At 36.1% G+C, this 20,469-nt stretch overlaps 1 protein-coding gene and 1 long non-coding RNA gene across 2 annotated transcripts; one reads left to right on the forward strand and one right to left on the reverse strand.

Annotated features, from left to right (window-relative positions):
- Positions 1–12,894: 12,894 nt before the first annotated feature.
- LOC140820494 (uncharacterized) lies at positions 12,895–14,543 on the reverse strand. Its single transcript, XR_012115498.1, has 3 exons — positions 14,407–14,543; positions 13,737–13,795; positions 12,895–13,026 (listed from the first exon to the last, which is right to left on the reverse strand). It is a non-coding gene; the product is annotated as an uncharacterized lncRNA (long non-coding RNA).
- Positions 14,544–15,721: 1,178 nt separating this feature from the next.
- On the forward strand, positions 15,722–19,362 carry LOC140820492 (protein trichome birefringence-like 33). The gene is made up of 6 exons (XM_073180784.1): positions 15,722–16,092; positions 16,285–16,501; positions 17,348–17,519; positions 17,630–17,829; positions 17,926–18,084; positions 18,783–19,362. The coding sequence occupies exons 1-6, from the start codon at positions 15,882–15,884 to the stop codon at positions 19,120–19,122; spliced, it is 1,299 nt and encodes a 432-aa protein (XP_073036885.1). The 5' UTR covers positions 15,722–15,881; the 3' UTR covers positions 19,123–19,362.
- Positions 19,363–20,469: the final 1,107 nt, after the last annotated feature.

The raw sequence follows: 20,469 nt of genomic DNA on the forward strand, positions 1-20,469 counted from the left end.
ATTATGAACGGGTTAGATCGGGGTTGGAAAGCGTTAAATTATGAACGGGGACCAACCAGCCCGTTAAATTATGAACGGGGATCTCATGTATGTGGCAGTGGATACGTCCATGTCAGCCCAGTAATGTGGTTTGTCTGATCAGGCGTTTATTATGTATGGGTCACTTGCTTTGAAACATCCTCTACGCAAAATGATGAAGTCATGTATGTTCAAGTATGCAGTATGTTTACGAAAGTTTATGTTGATGGCACGTCTAGTTATGTACGTACGTATGTTCAAGCTTATTATGCAAGTTCAAGTTTCAAGTTATGTATGTCCTATTTTAAAGTTGCATGCGATTTTATTACGTAGTACTCGTTATTCCAGTTTATACGTGTTGAGTCTTTAGACTCACTAGACTTGATCGATGCAGGTGAGTATGTTGATGAGGAGACAGGAGGTGGTGACCAAGGGGCAGGCTTGGACTGAGTGGGAGGCTAAACCCGAGGACCGCAATGCTTACATTTTATGAAAAGTTTCAAAATACTCTGATTTTTAAATATCTGGATGCGAAATATTTTGAGACAGTTTCTTTTAGAAAAAATTTTAATGGTGACGGATGATTTTGAGATCTATTTTTATGAATGTTGAGTGACGACCGTATGGATGTTTACATTTAAGAAAATTTTTAATTCTTCCGCATTTTTTTAAGTATGAAAAAACGGTATGTTACATGTTTAGAATATACGGTATTCCAAATATGAGTTTCATGATACTCATCATACGAGCATTTCATATTCTTTCAACTATTTTTATTTTCATGGACTTTATCTATGCAACTAGCATGGGTATACATATAATGATGTGCCAAAACAATAATTTCCAATATTATTAAAATAATGATTGTTTATACATAGATTTTCAACATGAACCATCGGCCAACACTTGGCTCAACGATCACCTATTCTAACATAAAGCTGATGAGCCGATAGAATAAGCTGATGGTTGACTAACTGGTCAGTTCTTAACTGATAGTTCAGTTATCTGCACATATTTTAGTTAGCTTATATCAGGTCGGTTGCCTTGATACACATTAATCTTCAGTTCAGCATCAATCAGAAACTTTTAGCTCAGTTGCCTATAGTTTTCTTGAACAGTTGTTCAATTTTTCACTCTTAGTTTGTCAAACTCCGAAATTAAGTTTCCAACAAAGAATATGGTAAACTTGTTTACAATGGACTTGTTTACAATTAGAACATATTGAGAAAGCATAGGCTGCTACTGCAACCGATCTTGGTAGAGAAATTCAAACATAAAATTATCAGTTATCTTCCAAGATTGATGAAGTCAATCTCAGCTATCTAACTAGATTGATAATGTTAGTACCCAACCGAATGCATTGCTTGATTATATGAAGAAATCGGGTGTTATTGACAAAAAATGGTAAGCTAGTTATGTGACGTCCCGAAATTTGAGGTCCACATGGACCACGTGCGTGGAAATTATTAAATTCCTTATATATTTTTCTAAATGGTTTTAATGCATGTTTATTTCATTAAATTGGGTTTTAATTCATGATTTATGAATTTGCATTATTTTAAATTATAATATGTTTAATTGATTCACGTTTAAACGTTTTTCTTGAGTTTTATGTTCAGGCGATTATTCGAGGCGGGATCGAGGAAAAGAGACCGGCGACGATTTTGGCAATTTTAAAATGTGGTATTTAATTTTAAATTAAGTTAGGGGCATTCTAAATGATTTGTTGAGAGTTTAGTATTTTTAAAAGCCTAATTTATTGATTTATGTGATTTTATGATTTTTAAGACTTTTAAAGATGTAGCTGATAAGTGCAAGATTTGCACTTAATTTACCTTTGAATCCATTTTGAATTATGCTTGTTTCGAACAGAATTACGCGTTTTTGGTTTGTTTATGTTGTCATTTCAGGAATGGAGAAAATAGCGGACACGAAGCCAAGTGAACCAAGAAATGCAAGACCACGAGCACGCCATGGGACAGAAGTGCGCGAGCCATCGCGCCACTTCACGCACAGTCGCGCGCACATACACTCAAGCCTCGGACAGAGCCTCGCGCGCGCCCGCGCGAGATCACGCGCAGCCGCGCGCAATGAGTTGTAGGATGATCGACAGTGGCTGGCGCGCCACCGCGCCAGTTCATGCGCACCCGCGCGTACAGACCCGAGAGCAACGCGCGCCAGCACGACTTCATGCGCGACCGCGCGCATACATGCACGGGCAGATGAACAGAAACTCGCGCGCCACCGCGCGCGCGCTGCGTCCAGAATACTATAAATTGCGCGAACTAGGTCAAACTCGGGGTTAGCCGCCGTGAGGAGAAAACACACGAAAATACACCATCTTGGGAAGAAAAGAGGCGAGAAACGGAGTGCATACACGAGACGAAGATTCAGAGGGCGAAGAACAGCCACAAATACGAAGAACGACAGATTTGGGAACAGAGACGACACTTCGGATTTGTTATCTTTTCCTTTGTTCTTTATTCTACTGTGTATCGATGCCTAGAATTACAAATATGTCTTGTTTTCTCTTGGATTTCGTGATGAACTAAATTCCCATTTTAGAGAATGACGTAACTCTGTTGATACGATGACTTGACACCGTTATTTATTTGACTGAATTCCGCTTTCGTTTAATTGTGTTCTCTGCGTTTACTGCACTGCAATTTACTGGCCATAAATTGCTTGTTGTTTGATTAATCTTATAACTCGGGAGAGAGACTAGGATTATAGATCTTTAGAGACACATCGTTAAATCTTTATAGCGTTCGGAAGGCGTATAACTTTAGTGAGGCTTAGTAAGAACATTGTTTGCATTTATCTATGAAACGTAGATTCTAATTAGGAATAATTGAATCAAAGTTGATAGATACACTTTATTCGTCACTTGGGAAAGGGGGAATAAAACAATCTAAGTGTTCTTGGCCATTAATTGATTGGAATTCAGGAATATAAATTAAACTGTGAATAATTATCGTGGAAACTTTGTGAAATCATTTCTCTAGATATTTTCTCTCATTATTATCTCTCAATTCGGTGACTTATTTAATTCATTGTTTTCAGTTAATTCATTCAACCAAACCAACCGTTTATTCAATTTCTCTAAATAAAGTTGAGACTATTTTAATTACAAGAATTGATATACAATTTTACACACACTCCTCGTGGGATCGATATCTGTACGATAACCAGTACTAAAACTTGACACCGTACACTTGCGGTAGGAAAACGCGCAATAAGTTTTTGGCGCCGTTGCCGGGGAGTGTCAAATTTGCATTTATATCAATATTGTTACCAATTAGTCTAGATTTTAATTTAGAGCTTTTATTTTATTTCATTTTTGACTTATTCACTTTCTCTGTTTGACAGTGCAAGCTAAGATCGCACAGCCCTGATTTGCTTATTTTTGATCCGGAGATCGAACGAACTGCGAGAAGATTGAGAAAAGCGAGAAGGGAAGAAATCAAAGCGATGGCTGATAACAAAGAAAATGACAGACAGATGCCGCCTGAGGCTATACCACTCAGAGATCACTTTCGACCAGTGATCAACACGCACTATTCTGGCATTGCTCGAGAACCATCAACGCCAACAATTTCGAGCTTAAGCCCGCATTGATAAACATGGTTCAACAGAACCAGTTTGGGGGAGCCACTACTGCAGATCCTCATCTACATCTCAGAACATTCTTGGAGATTACGGACACGGTAAAAATAAATGGTGTTTCTGATGATATTATTCGACTGCGCTTGTTTCCTTTTTCTCTCAGGGATCAAGCAAGAGGATGGCTCCAATCACTGCCATTAGGGAGCATCACGACATGGCAAGAGCTGGCGACGAAGTTCCTTTCTAAATATTTTCCACCTGCGAAGTCTGCACAATTAAAGATTGAGATCAGCACTTTTAGACAGACAGACTTCGAGCAGTTGTATGAAGCTTGGGAAAGGTATAAGGAGTTGTTGAGGAGGTGCCCAAATCATGGATTTGAAGACTGGGTACAAATCGAGCTTTTCTATAATGGATTGAATGGTCAGACGCGTACAACTGTGGATGCAGCGGCAGGTGGCACGATCTTTGCCAAATCTCCTGCTCAAGCCTATGACTTGCTTGAGCAGATGACTATTAATAGCTACCAATGGCCGTCTGAAAGGTCAGGAGTACAAAGGACTGCTGGAGTTTATGCTGTGGATCCTATCACATCACTGACTGCGCAAGTATCAGCATTGACTACACAGATAGCAACTATGAACAAAGTGAGTACATCAAATTTTGAGGGACCGTCAGTTGCCGTTGAAGAGTCGCATATTCCTGAAGAAGTGCAATACATCAACAATAAGAACTTTGGAAGCTACGGAGGATATCGAGGTAACTCTCCCCCTAACACTTATCACCCTGGTTTGAGAAACCATGAAAATTTTTCTTATGCAAACAATAAGAATGTGTTGAATCCTCCACCGGGGTTCAACACATCAAATGGGGAAGGGAAGCCATCATTTGAGGATTTAGTTGGAACGTTTGTTGCTGAATCTGGAAAGAGAATGTCTAGGACTGAGTCTAGGCTTGACAGCCTAGAAACCCACATGGCAAGTATTGGTGCTACTTTGAAAATTCTGGAGTCGCAAGTTGGGCAAATAACGAAGCAACTCACATCTCAACCATCAGGTGCAGTGCAAAAGAATGCAGACCCAAATATGAGAGAGGTGAATGCTATTTTTATGCAGCATGAGGAGATTGAGTGGTAAGCAAAGAAGAGAAAGTTGATCAGCCGACTCCAAGCAAAAGAACCGAGGTAAGAAATGTAAGAGTTATGATTTTGATCAATGCGTTGATATTTCTTTACTTCCCTACCCCCAAAGATTTTTACAATTGAAGGCTGAGTTTCAAAAGAAAAAAGGTCTTGAAGATCTCAAGAACCTACACTCTAACATTCAGTTTGCAGAGCAGGAAGAGGTGGCTTTTACTGAAGAAGATGGTAAGGGCAGGCAAGGAGGTCTTCCCCAGAAGCTGCAAGATCCCGGGGAATTCGTCGTACCATGTGAAATAGAGGGTCAGTTAGTGGAAAAAGCTATATGTGATTCAGGAGCAAGTGTGAATATAATGCCGAGTTCTCTCTACGATAAACTTGGATTGAGCAACATGAAGCCCACGAGATTAAGTTTACAAATGGCAGAAAAATCGATCAGGACACCGTTGGGCATTGTAGAAGATGTTGAGCTCAAAATTGATAAATTGAAGCTTCCAGTCGATTTTTTGGTACTTGACATGAGGGACAATCAGAATGTTCGTACCATTTTAGGACGACCATTCTTGGCTACTGCTGGAGCCGTCATTGATTTGAGACAAGGAAAACTGACCATGGAGGTTGATGGTCAAAACATAGAACTCAAGGCTTCCAAGATATCATACGATCCACCATGAACAAGATGGGTATAGTCGGGCTGATGACGTTAAACCAAACGCTGTGTGGGAGGCAACCCACAATTTAATTTCTTTAGCATTCATTTTGTTTTTATTATTTTATTTTATCTTACGTCCTTAGTTGTTAATTTTACCCACCACCAGATCTATCACCGCCGCAGCCCATGGACGGGGAATGATGATTCGAGCCTCAAGTTCTGACACTCGGGAGCGAGGTATGTGTTGTCATGTTCTTTATTTCTATACATTGAGGACAATGCATACTTTAAGTTTGGGGGGGTAAAATTGCCTGATAGAATTTTTCCTGCAATTTTTTTTATTTCTATTGCTCAGTAGTTTTTATTTACTTTTTTTTATTGCATGTTAGAACTTGTTAGGTAGCGTCATGGATGAGCAAAATGTGTGACCAATGATGAAAACTGAATTGCGACTATGAGATATATATATATGTTTATGATAACCTCGGAGTCACAATTATTTTGCACGGTCGTGTTGTTGATACTATCATTGCTTAGAGACAAGTTGCATGCCTATGATGCTAAATAGATGAGGGGGATCCGATTCTTGGTAAAACTTGCATGACATCGATTGACACTTTTGCAGACTTAGAAATGATCTAGGCAGTCTTTCACAACATCCTTGGGCCTGTGTTTTTTGTTTACTGTCAATTGTAGCCCGTTGAGCTTCAAAGTTAATTGAGATGCTTATTTTTTTTGTGCACCTATTTCATATATCGTTTTAATTGAAAATTGCATGTGATTGGTTTGTATGAGTTGACTAATGGATTGACGGAAGTCTAGAACTTGTTTGAACACTTTTCGAGGCGAAATACGGATAATATGTGACATAGGAATGATTTAGGCGATCTTTGGAGCCGTTTTGAGCCTTCGAGCCTACCAAATGAACATGATATATCCCTAGTGTCCCATTTTGAGCCGACTAAAAATCAAGTGGTGTGTGTCAATGACACACAATTAGCCCCCACTTGTATCTATTCTACATCCCACAACAACTACCTAATGAAGCTTATACAGTTACTGTCTTACCCAATTTTGAGAGAAATAAGTTCATGGGTGTTGGAATGATTCAAATACTCCTTGAAAAGAAAAGAAAAAGTTAAATGTGCTGAAAGGAGTTAAAAAAAAATGTGTGAATCAAACGTGGTGAAGAAGAAAATATGGGAAATGAAGGATATGAATGAAAAGAAAACAGTAATTGGGTGGTGAATGAAAATAGAATGAAAATGAGTGAAGTTGATGAAGTTCAAATATTTCTCTCAAATTTTGATTTCCATACCTTTATTGTAGCCGTAAGCCGTAGCCTAACGTTACAAGCCTACAAGACCTATTAGCCTTGTCACATTTATCCAATATACTAGTGGAGAAAAGTTGTTCAAGTCAAGCCTATGGATACCTGAAATACATTGTCAACGAATATAGACTTTAATCACTTGCTTGCAGGCATCTCATTTTGTGATTTCATTTTTGGCATACTGTTGATTGACTGTCTTTCAATCCAAATAATCACCGATAAAGTCCTATGTGATCTGTGAATGCAAATTTATATTTTGATGAAGTGTAAGTTGAACTGAACTGAGGAATTCTTAATTCTGTAAGGCGAATGGGCATTACGCTTCTATTTGAGCAGTCGATGGGGTAAACGAACATTGACATATCACACACACACGTGACTCTCGGGAAATCGTGAATTACAATAAAATAGATAAGTCTGAGGCCAATATCACTTTTTGCGAATCCATGACTGCTAAGAGTTTCATTATTTGCTATTTGACTTCCGGTTTTTATTCTATTTTGCTCAGGACTAGCAAAAGTTCAAGTTTGGGGGGTTTGATAAGTGCAAGATTTGCACTTAATTTACCTTTGAATCCATTTTGAATTATGCTTGTTTCGAACAGAATTACGCGTTTTTGGTTTGTTTATGTTGTCATTTCAGGAATGGAGAAAATAGCGGACACGAAGCCAAGTGAACCAAGAAATGCAAGACCACGAGCGCGCCATGGGACAGAAGTGCGCGAGCCATCGCGCCACTTCACGCGCAGTCGTGCGCACATACACTCAAGCCTCGGACAGAGCCTCGCGCGCGCCCGCGCGAGATAACGCGCAGCCGCGCGCAATGATGTGTAGGATGATCGACAGTGGCTGGCGCGCCACCGCGCCAGTTCATGCACACCCGCGCGTACAGACCCGAGAGAAACGCGCGCCAGCGCGACTTCTTGCGCGACCGCGCGCATACATGGACGGGCAGATGAATAGAAATTCGCGCACCACCGCGCGCACGCCGCGTCCAGAATACTATAAATTGCGCGAACTAGGTCAAACTCGGGGTTAGCCGCCGTGAGGAGAAAACACACGAAAATACACCATCTTGGGAAGAAAATAGGCGAGAAACGGAGTGCATACACGAGACGAAGATTCAGAGGGCGAAGAACAGCCACAAATACGAAGAACGACAGATCTGGGAACAGAGACGACACTTCGGATTTGTTATCTTTTCCTTTGTTTCTTTATTCTACTGTGTATCGATGCCTAGAATTACAAATATGTCTTTTTTTCTCTTGGATTTCGTGATGAACTAAATTCCCATTCTAGAGAATGACGTAACTCTGTTGATACGATGACTTGACACCGTTATTTATTTGATTGAATTCCGCTTTCGTTTAATTGTGTTCTCTGCATTTACTGCACTGCAATTTACTGGCCATAAATTGTTTGTTGTTTGATTAATCTTATAACTCGGGAGAGAGACTAGGATTATAGATCTTTAGAGACACATCGTTAAATCTTTATAGCATTCGGAAGGCGTATAACTTTAGCGAGGCTTAGTAAGAACATTGTTTGCATTTATCTATGAAACGTAGATTTTAATTAGGAATAATTGAATCAAAGTTGATAGATACACTTTATTCGTCACTTGGGAAAGGGGGAATAAAACAATCTAAGTGTTCTTGGCCATTAATTGATTGGAATTCAGGAATATAAATTAAACTGTGAATAATTATCGTGGAAACTTTGTGAAATTATTTCTCTAGATATTTTCTCTCATTATTATCTCTCAATTCGGTGACTTATTTAATTCATTGTTTTCATTTAATTCATTCAACCAAACCAACTGTTTATTCAATTTCTCTAAATAAAGTTGAGACTATTTTAATTATAAGAATTGATATACAATTTTACACACATTCCTCGTGGGATCGATATCTGTACTCTAACCAGTACTAAAACTTGACACCGTACACTTGCGGTAGGAAAACGCGCAACAGTAGCACTTGTGTGCATTATTTTACTTTGGGGTATTAGCATTTTAATTATCTTGTGATTTGTTATTATGTATTTAATTAGCTCTAATTACCCTATTTGTAAACCCAAACACACGCACACACACCACTAACACACACACACATTCACGTAAACACCCACACACACATTTCAATTCAAAATTTCATTTTTAAAGAGAAAATATTAGGGTTCTTGGTCTAGAAGCAGCCGCGCCTTCCCCCCCTTCCAAGGATTCAGCAATTTTTGTCCCTTTTCTTCAAGGAACTTAGTGCCACGTTCGTCCCGGATCATCTCTCGCATCTTTCCCCGCTTCAGTGTCGTCGTTCGGTAACGTTAAAGATTTATAGGCACGTATATTCTGTTCTTTCTGCATCGATCTCGTCATATTATGTGTTGTGTTATTTTTATGCGTACAAATATATGTGCGACGTTCGTCGTTTGAGCAGAAAATGATTCGGATCAGTTTTGAATTAATTTTAGATATAAAATCACGTTTTTACTTTCTTTTTAAATACTGCGATTTTTCCGTCGGGATTTTGAGAAAACTTTCAACTAGGAAATTGTAGAACTTTTCGATGCCTTCGATTTAATATAAAATTCGAGAGTTTTGGATGACAATTGAGAGAGTTCTGGCGTTTTTCGTGGGACTGCTCAAACTGCGTTTTCAGAAAATTATGTATTGATGTGTTCTTGAGATTTTATGGTTGTAGGCTTCGTTGGGGATCGACGGGTGATCGTTGCTACGTCTAGGTATGCTTAGTATGATGTTGGGTTGTTATTTGATAGGTCGTTTAGTGTCGATAGGCACTCGACCACATTAAAGTCGTAGGAAACGTTTCGTTGTCAATTGCCATGTTTTTTGAATTGTATGTGTCGTAGGGTGAACATCGTTGCTTTGGGAGTCTATACGAATGTGTTTTGATGTTATGGCAAGCTAGGATGGGTCTCGAGGTGTCCACTCATAGTCCGTACAATCGAGTCGAGAGCGTTAAACAAAACATGTACAGAATTTTCGTAACTTCGCTTGTCCCGCAGGTACACGGACCCTGATACGGGGCCCGTGTCTTTGTTTTTCCTTTGGTGCGCTATTACAGTGAGTACATGGACCTGTACCCGGGTCTTAGCGCGGGGTCCGTGTCTTTTTATCCTTCAAAGTTTATTTTTACCGAGTCTACACGGACCCGGAGCCGGACCAGGGCACGGGGTCCGTGTACTTTCCTTTTGTTAGTACATTCTTTGCGCACACACACGGACCCATACACGGACCTGGACCCGGGGTCCGTGTACTTCATGTTTTGGGAAAATTTTATAGTACGCTTTGAGGTTTGATGTCGTGGTTTAGTACAATGGTTCACAAGGTCGAGTCATGGGAAATTGTAGAATGTCCTAAGGAATGATTGAGCTTGAGAGTAGGTATGATTCCTACGTCTAAGTTATGCAAGTTAAGTATGAAATTTCATGTCAGTATGTCGCAGCAACGGCCCCAGTCGAAGTCCAACGAATCCATCAACGCCAAGTAAGTATGTTGACGTGCAAAAGAAAATATTTTAAGTTTTTGAGGTATGCTAATTGTCTCGTGACCAAATTATGAATGAGTTTGGAAGTCGGTGAACGTGGCCGAGGACCTCTCCACCCTGTTAAATTATGAACGGGTTAGATCGTGGTTGGAAAGCGATAAATTTTGAACGGGGACCAACCAGCCCGTTAAATTATGAACGGGGATCTCATGTATGTGGCAGTGGATACGTCCCTGTCAGCCCAGTACTGTGGTTTGTCTGATCAGGCGTTTATTATGTTATGGGTCACTTGCTTTGAAACATCCTCTACGCAAAATGATGAAGTTACGTATGTTCAAGTATGCAATATGTTTATGAAAGTTTATGTTGATGGCACGTCTAGTTATGTACGTACGTATGTTCAAGTTCATTTTTCAAGTTCAAGTTTCAAGTATGTATGTTCTATTTTAAAGTGCATGCGATTTTATTACGTAGTACTCGTTATTCCAGTTTATACATGTTGAGTCTTTAGACTCACTAGACTTGATCAATGCAGGTGAGTATGTTGATGAGGAGACAGGAGGTGGCGACCAAGGGGCAGGCTTGGACTGAGCGGGAGGCTAACCCGAGGACCGCAAAGTTTATGTTTTTACGCAAATGTTAATTTACTCTGATTTCATATTTTGGTGGAAATACTTTGAGCAAACCTTTTGTGAGCAAATTTTATTGTGGTTATTTTGAACAACCATTTATTATGGGGGACTTGGTTGAGATATTTCATGGCAAACTTTGAAGGTTATTTTATGTTTAAGAAAATTTTAAATTTTTCCGCAAATTTTGAGTATGAAAAGTACGGTACGTTACAAGTTAGTAGAAGACTGAATCCAATCACTCTTGAGAACCATCTAGGCCGATTGATTCTAAAAAGCACTCGGGCAGTTACAAAGAACATCACAGGAAGTAGTTATTTGATTAGTTTCAATTTCTTTATCCGTTGGACAGCTTTTGAGGATTATTTTTTAACATAAATAGCATCTATCTAGTTGTTATATGAATTCAGTCTTTCTTATATGTGCATATTTTGTAAATAACAAAAATGAAAATATTTGGATCAATTAAGTTTCAGTGAATTAAAAAGGCTACTAAATTAAAGAAAAATTAAAATAGCCTTGCAAAACTAAAATCTTTAAAGGGAAATGAATATTATGAGTAACCGATCAACGAGCATGACTGAGTATGGAAAGAGGAGATATTTATCAAATGACATTGATTCAATGATCACTGATGACCATACCTAACTGAATCAATCAAGCTTTTTAGAGGACATTCTCTTAGAACTACCATATCATTTCTTGTTAGTGATCATAGCCCAACTGACGTATCAAATAAAGTTTCCTTATCAACAATTATTTTACATGGAATGTCAGTGTCCATGCACACTATCTAAAGTGTACTATCTTTCAGAAAGGATTATGACATGGTACAACGATCTCTCTATTTGGAAACGTCTATCAGATTGAAAAATTTGACCATTGGAATCGAAGTCTATAAATAGATTAGTTGGACAAACTTTAAGGCTCTCACAATTTCTGATTAACTTGCATGATTCTGAGTATCATGCACTTGATCAAGTATAATTGATCAAGTATTCTTTCAATAGATACTTAAAAGTTTCTATCTGATTTTTGATTATCAATTCATGTTAGTATATTCTTTTGAGAAATACTTGTAATTGACAGTAACAATCTTACAGGTCATTTTTCTTAATCTGTGAGAAATCTAAGAGTTTCAGTAGGCCAAAGATACGCATGAATTATTAAAAGTTTTTGTAATCACCAAAGTCTTCTAGTGAAATCCTTTCTGAGGAGAATGAGTGACATTGAAGTTATTCAAATTTTTTAACATTTAAAAACAACGACGCACATTCTACTTCCTGCTATATAAGTTTGTTAGCCCAATTGTTTCTTATGTTATCTATCTACTGTGTTGAAACCATTTGAGTAAAAAATTTTCTCACGCAGTACCTAAAAACTGGTTTATTGTTACCCAATCGAAGAGAATCACAACTTCGTGTTTCTAACCAAATCGAGTTAATTTACAAAATTGTTGAGATTATTTATCCATCCCTCCAAACCAATCTCTCGATCCTGACTATAGCACAATGAAAAACAATATGATTTCGATAATAATAACAATCATACTCTCAATAGCAATAATCAATTATCGAATATCATTTCTTAGAATTTTAAAAAAAAGATAAAAGTGAAAAAATGATATATTTAAACCAAGATCACTCAAACAAAACAACAAATAAAAAAAAGGCAACAAAAATCCATAGTCAGAAAATTATAAAAAATAAAAGGCAAATCAATACTTTAATTCGTTGTAATATCCTACAAAATCGATATTTTAATCCACTTAACGTCGAACACACTATTGATGGTGGGTGGTACTCGAGAAATCTGGTGTGTAATCACAACAAAAATGTGGGGACCCGGATGCTAATCATCTTCTTAATCATCGTTGGGATTTAATTATCAGTTCTGATGATCAGGGTCTAAAAATTTTTCTTTTTAAAATGTAAATGTGGAAGGTAATGGAATCTAAATAATATACATCTCTGTATAAAAACTACATTTCAGTATAAAAGTACAATATTGTACCACAGTCTTTTAATTAATCTAAGATTCAACTACTAAAGTTCTAGTAATAAAACATATCTCTATATCCAAGTCCGGAATCACCACGCTAAATTCATCTTCTCTCATCATCTTCTGAACCCGATCTTGTCCCACCTGTTGTCATGCACACATACAAAACAAGACAACAGCCGGATAACTCCGGTGAGAATAAATCCCAGTATAAAACATGGTAAACATGCATATACATGACGTAAATCATGAAATATTCTATCATAAATAAACTTAAAACCAATAGATTTTATAATATGTGAAATCAACTCAAAATAAGCATGCAACTCAAATCAGATAGACATGCTGTTCAAAACAAATCATAAAAACATGCTATCATGACTGAAAGCAATATAAAAATGGGTTTCATACTCTATGAAATCACATTCATAAACACATGCAGTTCTAGTCAAATCATGTCTAGACGCGACTCAACTATAACTCTAGGGATCCCGGTGTGAATAATACGTCAATGGCTGTCACCTACCCTCCCAATCGGGGTGACCGTACGTCTTATTCCTAGACTTTGGTCTGAGCTGTATCGAGTAATCTACAATAGGAGGGTGTCTGCTTCTACGTAACGATACACCGAACGTCTAGAAGTCTGACTATCTGTCAAAATTTCCTATCTCAAATGCAATGTATAACAATCTGTAAACAAAGCATGCTCATTTCCAAAAGATTTGAATATAAAGTCTATAAACAAATCATAATCATATCAGAAGATAAACAATAATCAAGTATATGATTTTATTGGGAAACTCAAATGGAATCTGATTTGAGTTGTATCTTCCCAGATATCACATGAATTATACCTTTGTCGTCCCTGTCTAACGAAGACGATGACCTGTATTCAAATATGTCCATATCCAATCTGAAAAGACAATATCGAATACATAGTATCAATGAATAACTCAATTCACAATCTGTTCTGATCAATACTCAACTCAGTACATAATCTGATCAATATCTGAACAAAATACAATCTGATTCATATCAACGATATCACGATGAAATCTAAATCATTACTGAATCTGATCAATCTAAATCAACCGATGTTTCGACGGTACAACAATATAGTCTCGATAACCCCGTCAATCGCAACATTACAAATATCATATCAGAATTCATAATCAATACCATATAAATCAAATAATTCAAAGTAAGACTTGGTTTGCTCAAAACTCAATCTATATCAATTCCGGCGGCATAACGGCGCAAATTCGATATACCCGGCAACTCAAACATCATTAATCTGATACCAACGACTAAAAACCTCACAATATCAACCACAACATAATAAAATCTGCACCTACTAGGTTCGAACAACATGCTGAATTTTTCAAACCAATTCATATGATGTCCGTTCTTCGATCCGATTACGGTTCTATAATCTCTATATACTCAAGAACACATATCAGCAATTAAATCACAAATCCTCCAACATCTAAATTTTGAAACATGCTGGAAATGGATGAAAATTACCTCCCCTTGAAGCTCTTAAGGTAAGGATCAAGAATCTATACTTGGATTAGTAAGTTGATGGTTGGATGTTGAGATATGAATTTTTGGAGATCAAAATCCTTGAAGGAACCCATGGAAACTCACGTTTTCACCCTTCCAAGCTAGGCATCCATGAAAAAAATGAAAATTGGAAGGGAATGCCGCGTTCAAGAGGTGACCAAGACAAGTGTCCCACTTAAATTTTCATATTTGCACTTTAGTCCCTCAACTTTTCACTAATTGCATATTGGCCCCCGCTCAATCTTTTTAATTCAATTCAATCCTAAATAATTCCATTTCAATCCTAAATAATTGCAAACATATTGGAATATAATTCAACATTCCAAAAGTTTCCAATTACATACTCTCGGATTAAAATAATATCATCTTTATTATCTCGGGCCTTACAAAAAAATATGATGAATGTCTAGTTAATAAAATAATAAAAATAATAATGAATGTCGAATAAAATCTTCTATTAAAAAATTATGAAATGAATATTAAGCTTATTGGGTTGATCATTAAGGGAAGTGGCGGTCTGCCCCTTCCAATTTCCCCGGTAAACGACAAGAACTAAACCTAATTTAAGAAGATGAACCTAACATGAAAGAAATTTCATAAACGAAAAGAAATTTAATATTGACGTCATTAATTAAGAAGAAAATAAAGACAGGAAGTTGAAACAAAAGGAGGCGGGCCGATTCGCCATTTTGGCGGAGTTGTCCACATAACCCACTTTTTTTTAAGGCGGGTCGGAGTGACCCGACAAGTTAGTCTATTTTGATATATCTAATTAAATATTAATTTGATATAATTATATTAAAACTTACTTTTATTCATTAACTACCAAACAAGGAAATTGAAATGTCACCAAAACCTCTAATATATTTCCACACCAAATCACTCATTCATCCTCCACTTTATAAAAAGCCACTTAATTATTGAAATTTTTCCAAAAAAATCAAAGTGCAAAAAATGATTCACCATCTTTCTTGAATACCCTTAACTTAGAAGTCAAGCAAAATGGACCTTTTACCATGTCACGTGGACAATACTTCATTAAATTATAGCCCCCTATGCTTTCTATACTATAATATTATATATTATATAATTATTTCGATAATTTATAAATTAGAAATTATACTTTTAACAAAATAACATTTCATAACAAATCAAAGGTCATGATTTGCCAGGTCATTTGTCCTAAAATTATACAAACCATCTAACCACTCTCCCCTAAATATACACTAATTAGAGTGTTCTAACACACTTTAAATATATGTTACTATTTCTTAGGTTTCACTTCAAATCCACCAATTAAAGAACATGATAGACTAACATTCATCAGGAGAAGAATAAACTTCTTCTTACTTTTGGATTACATGTATTCATTCAGCCATAGTAAACACATCTCCACACCTTCAACAACAAATCAACATTAGAACATCTTCAAATAAATGAAGCCGCCGCCGCCGCCATCGTCGTCCACTTCTTCTTCCTCGGCCACCCTCCTCCGGAAAGGGCGCCTCTCGCCCCATCTCATTGCTCTGTTGGCCTTCATCTTCTTCATTACCATCCTCTACGGAGAAGATTTCGGGTGTATATTGAGCTCCCAATTCGATTTTGATCAACCCTTGCATCTCCCCCAAAACATATCGTCGTCCACAAGTATGTTAGTATAATAATGTAACATGCCATTGCTAGTCTTCCATTCTATTTCTTTTTCATATATAAATAGATTTTCTCTATCAAAAAAAAAAAATTTATTTCACCTATTGCTAGCTCGAAGACAGATCCGACGAGCTAGTAACATTTTTTGTGCAGTTATTTATATAATTGTGATTACTTTCTTGGTGGTAGAGAAGAAATTCGGAGAAAAATTAGCTTTTTCGATCGGAGAGAGTGAAAAAGATTGCGATATATTCCAAGGAAGATGGGTGCGAGACGAGTCGAGGCCGCTTTACGAGGAGTCGGAGTGCCCTTACATACAACCACAGTTGACATGCCAAGAACACGGCCGGCCGGACATGAGCTATCAACATTGGAGATGGCAACCTTATGGATGTTCTCTTCAAAGGTTTTGTTAATTACATATTCATTTATTTTTAAATAATGACATGATAATTAGGTGGTATTATATAAATTTTAATTAATATTATTAAATATTTTGCACCACTCTAGCTAGCTAAGACTTACCTGTTTGATTTTTAATATTATTCGAGCATATTTACGATGCTAGAATCTTATCATGCTAGCTAATTTATTGGCATCACCTTCCAAGTAAGATGGTCGATAACGTGAGTGACTTTTCTTTCTTGAAAAAAATAAATAAATTTAAATCAATGATTACCTTAATTGAAAAATAATCTCAACTTTAAAAGTAAAAGCATAAAAATGAATAATATCAGCATCTAGAATTTTTAAATTAATGTTTTGGTTGTACAAATTAATGAATTCTTATATTTATAATACAATCTTTTTAGAGAATATTATGTTTAATTTTTAGCACCGAAAGTCCATGTCTTGACCTACCGTCATACCAACTAGTTGTTGACCAGCTCTAACTACTCACTCAACAAACAATTTACAAAGTCGGATATGAGTGACGATTTAATAATTAAATTAAATAACTTGAATTTCTAAGTTTTTTTAGGAATTGTTTCCCTTTCTAATTTGAATAATAAATCTTGAAAATAATATTTAAAATCTTGAAGAACAAAAAAAATTCTTGAAATTCTTATGGAGATTATATTAATTGTGAAATTTTTATATTACTTATTGAAATTACTACCAAGCTCCCTTGGTTTGTGTAAAGAATTTTTGAATTTCTAATGGACGTATTAACTGTGACATATATATATATATATAAATATATATATATATATATGTATATATATATATATGTATATATATATATATGCAGGTTCAATGCGACGTTAATGTTGGAATCCCTTCGAGGAAAACGAATGATATTCGTCGGAGATTCTTTGAATCGAGGACAGTATGTTTCCATGGTTTGTTTGCTTCACAGAATCATACCTGAAAATGCTAAATCCATGAAAACATTGGGTTCGCTAACGGTTTTCACTGCCAAGGTATGCATGCATGGCCTTGTTTATTTAATTTGTTTTTCTATAAACGTTAAACTAGTGGATAATTCTAAATAAATATAACATTAGAACTTTGCTTTCGATTGAGTATGCAGGATTATAACGCAACGATCGAGTTCTACTGGGCTCCCTTTTTATTAGAATCAAACTCAGATGATGCAGTGATACATAGAATTAGCGATAGAATAGTTCGAAAAGGATCCATAAACAAGCATGGAAAACACTGGAAAGGAGCCGATATTGTTGTGTTCAATACTTATCTGTGGTGGATGACAGGCCTCGATTTCAAGATTTTGTAAGCTCTTGTAATTTCTCTGTTTATACTATACATATATACACAAGTGTGTGTGTGTGTGTGTGTGTATTTATTTTTATAAATTAAAAAACATAGGCAAGGTTCTTTCGAAGATGAAGAAAAAGATATTGTGGAGCTGCCAACAGAGGAAGCGTATGGCATGGCAATGAAGAGCATGTTGAGATGGGTGAAGAAAAATATGGATCCCAAGAAAACAAGAGTCTTTTTCACTAGCATGTCACCTTCTCATCAAAAGTAAGCTAGCTAGTAGATTACATACAATGGTAAACTATTATTTAATTACAAATTTATATTTATTTTATATAGTCTTAACCAAGTACCTTTTTTGAAAATAAAAAACTTCCATGCTTATCTATAATTTTATAGTCACCTTTTCGCAAGAGCGTTGACATGACGTTGGACATATTAGCACTATCTGAAACCATGCACACGTCTTACACTTTTTACACTTTTGATTTCACAGAGAACCAAAATAAAAATTTTGCCAACTTTCAACATGGACTTTACAATTTTTGCTGGTTGCAAGATCAAAAGGATTTGAGTAGCATTAGTATTATCAAAAATTATAGTTTTTGATCATGTGATAAACTTTCTATCCTATAATTGCAATACACATGGCATCTTTAATTTCCATCGATGGCAAGATGGTGCAACTATGAGAACTAGATGGTCAAGAAGCAATAAATATTTTCATTACGAGACTGTTTGAAACATGACGTTTGAATTATTGTATAATTTAAAAGACATATATTAATTCTTGATATTGCTATCAGCTGATAGTAGAATTGCATTACTAACCTAAAAAATAGTTTTTATATATGTTTTTTATGTAATTTTTAATATTGGGTTTTTGACAAATTTTTTTTAAAATTAATTAGTTTACCAAAACTCACAACTAACCTTAATTGTTATTACAATTCTGAAAAATGCAGGAGTATTGACTGGGGAGGGCTTCCAAATGGGAGCTGCTACAATGAAACAAGCGTGATAGAAGATCCAACATACTGGGGATCAGACTGTAGAAAGTCCATAATGAATGTCATTTCTGAAGTTTTCAGTGGATCAAAGGTTCCCATCACATTTCTCAATATCACGCAGCTTTCGAGTTACCGAAAAGACGCACATACGTCCATATACAAGAAACAGTGGAGCCCTTTAACTCCCGAACAGATAGCGAATCCGGTGAGTTATGCCGATTGTGTGCATTGGTGTCTGCCTGGGATTCAAGATACCTGGAATGAGCTCTTGTATTCTAAGCTTTTTTATCCTTGATACAATCAACAAGTCTGATGATTCGGGTCACGGTAAGCTGTGGACGGCTAGAAAATTCATGTGGAGTACCAAAATCAAAGCAGGAAAAAATATTTGGTACGACAAACATATATACTTCTACAAATATATGTGTTTAATTCAATGATTTTTTTTGGAAAATTGAAGAGCTCGCTATCTCTAGAAGGAGTGTGTGTGTATTGCATATCGATTCTTGGAAGAAAAGACGAATTAATGTGTCAATTTATTTTGGCTCAAGAAATGGAAATTTTTTTTTTTTTGGCATTTCATTAATGATATCATATGGATTTGATTTATGAGATGAGAAAGAGTTATGCTATATATATAAGTCTATAATTACACATGGTTACACATTGTTTTTTATATAACAAAATCATCTTCAAATATAAATTTTTGGTCTTTTTACTCACATCACTTCATATAAACCCATTAATGAACATATATATACCACAGTTCATCCAAAGATGAATAAATATCTCCTAATTGTTAGAAACTTGTAATCACTACAACAAAAATGATTTTTCGCAGCGCGCAAATTCTCTTTCTATGGCGCACATTGCACGCTGCACAACTGCAATTTGTAAAAGTTCAATATTATCCGCGGCGTACATGTACACGCTGTTAATATTACTCTCCGCGGCGTGCATATGCACGGTGTTAATACAATTATTTGCGGCATGCAATGTAACGTCCGAAAAATCAGTCCACGTAAACCACATGCATGCAAAAATATTTTAATTGCTTAATTTTTTTATTTAATTGCTTTTAAATGCTAGCATAATGTTTATTCTATGATTAAATATAGAATTGCATGTTTAAATGCTTATGTGACATGTTTTCATGAAATTAAGGTTCGATAATAGGCATGGAAAAGGAGACCGGGAACGACCAAGACAAGAATATGTATTTTTATTTAAATAGTGGCAAGGCTTCCTAATATGATTAAAAATGATTTAATTTTTATAAAAATGTTGGAGTTCGAATTATTTTACGAATCGAGCTCGATTTTTCCCGGGAAGCCGATTTTGGGCAAACAAGGAGTTTTAAAATATCAAAAATATTATTTTATGGAAACTTATTTTATAAACTATTATTATTTAATTAATTAAGTGTTATTGGGCTCAATTTAATTAATTTAAGTAGGTCCAATTACTCTTAAGTTGTAAGCCCAAACCAAAGCCCATTTAACATGTTAATTTAATTATAAATCAGTGTTTTAGGTCTTCTAAACCTAAGAATTCAGCCCCCATCAGCTGTGGATCACCTTGCACACACAATTCAGATTTTCAAAATTTAGGAAGAAATAAAAGCTTGTGTTCTTCGTCGTCC

The sequence above is a fragment of the Primulina eburnea genome, unplaced genomic scaffold (assembly GCF_022965805.1).
Source record: "Primulina eburnea isolate SZY01 unplaced genomic scaffold, ASM2296580v1 ctg1073_ERROPOS4200000+, whole genome shotgun sequence".
Classification (NCBI taxonomy): domain Eukaryota; kingdom Viridiplantae; phylum Streptophyta; class Magnoliopsida; order Lamiales; family Gesneriaceae; genus Primulina; species Primulina eburnea.

Bases quoted from the DNA above. Each gene is read 5' to 3' on its own strand.
- LOC140820492 (XM_073180784.1), top strand. From the start codon at position 15,882: ATGAAGCCGCCGCCGCCGCCATCGTCGTCCACTTCTTCTTCCTCGGCC. The intron at 16,093-16,284 runs GTATGTTAGTAT...TCTTGGTGGTAG, and splicing joins AAACATATCGTCGTCCACAA to AGAAGAAATTCGGAGAAAAA. The intron at 17,830-17,925 runs GTAAGCTCTTGT...TAAAAAACATAG, and splicing joins GGCCTCGATTTCAAGATTTT to GCAAGGTTCTTTCGAAGATG.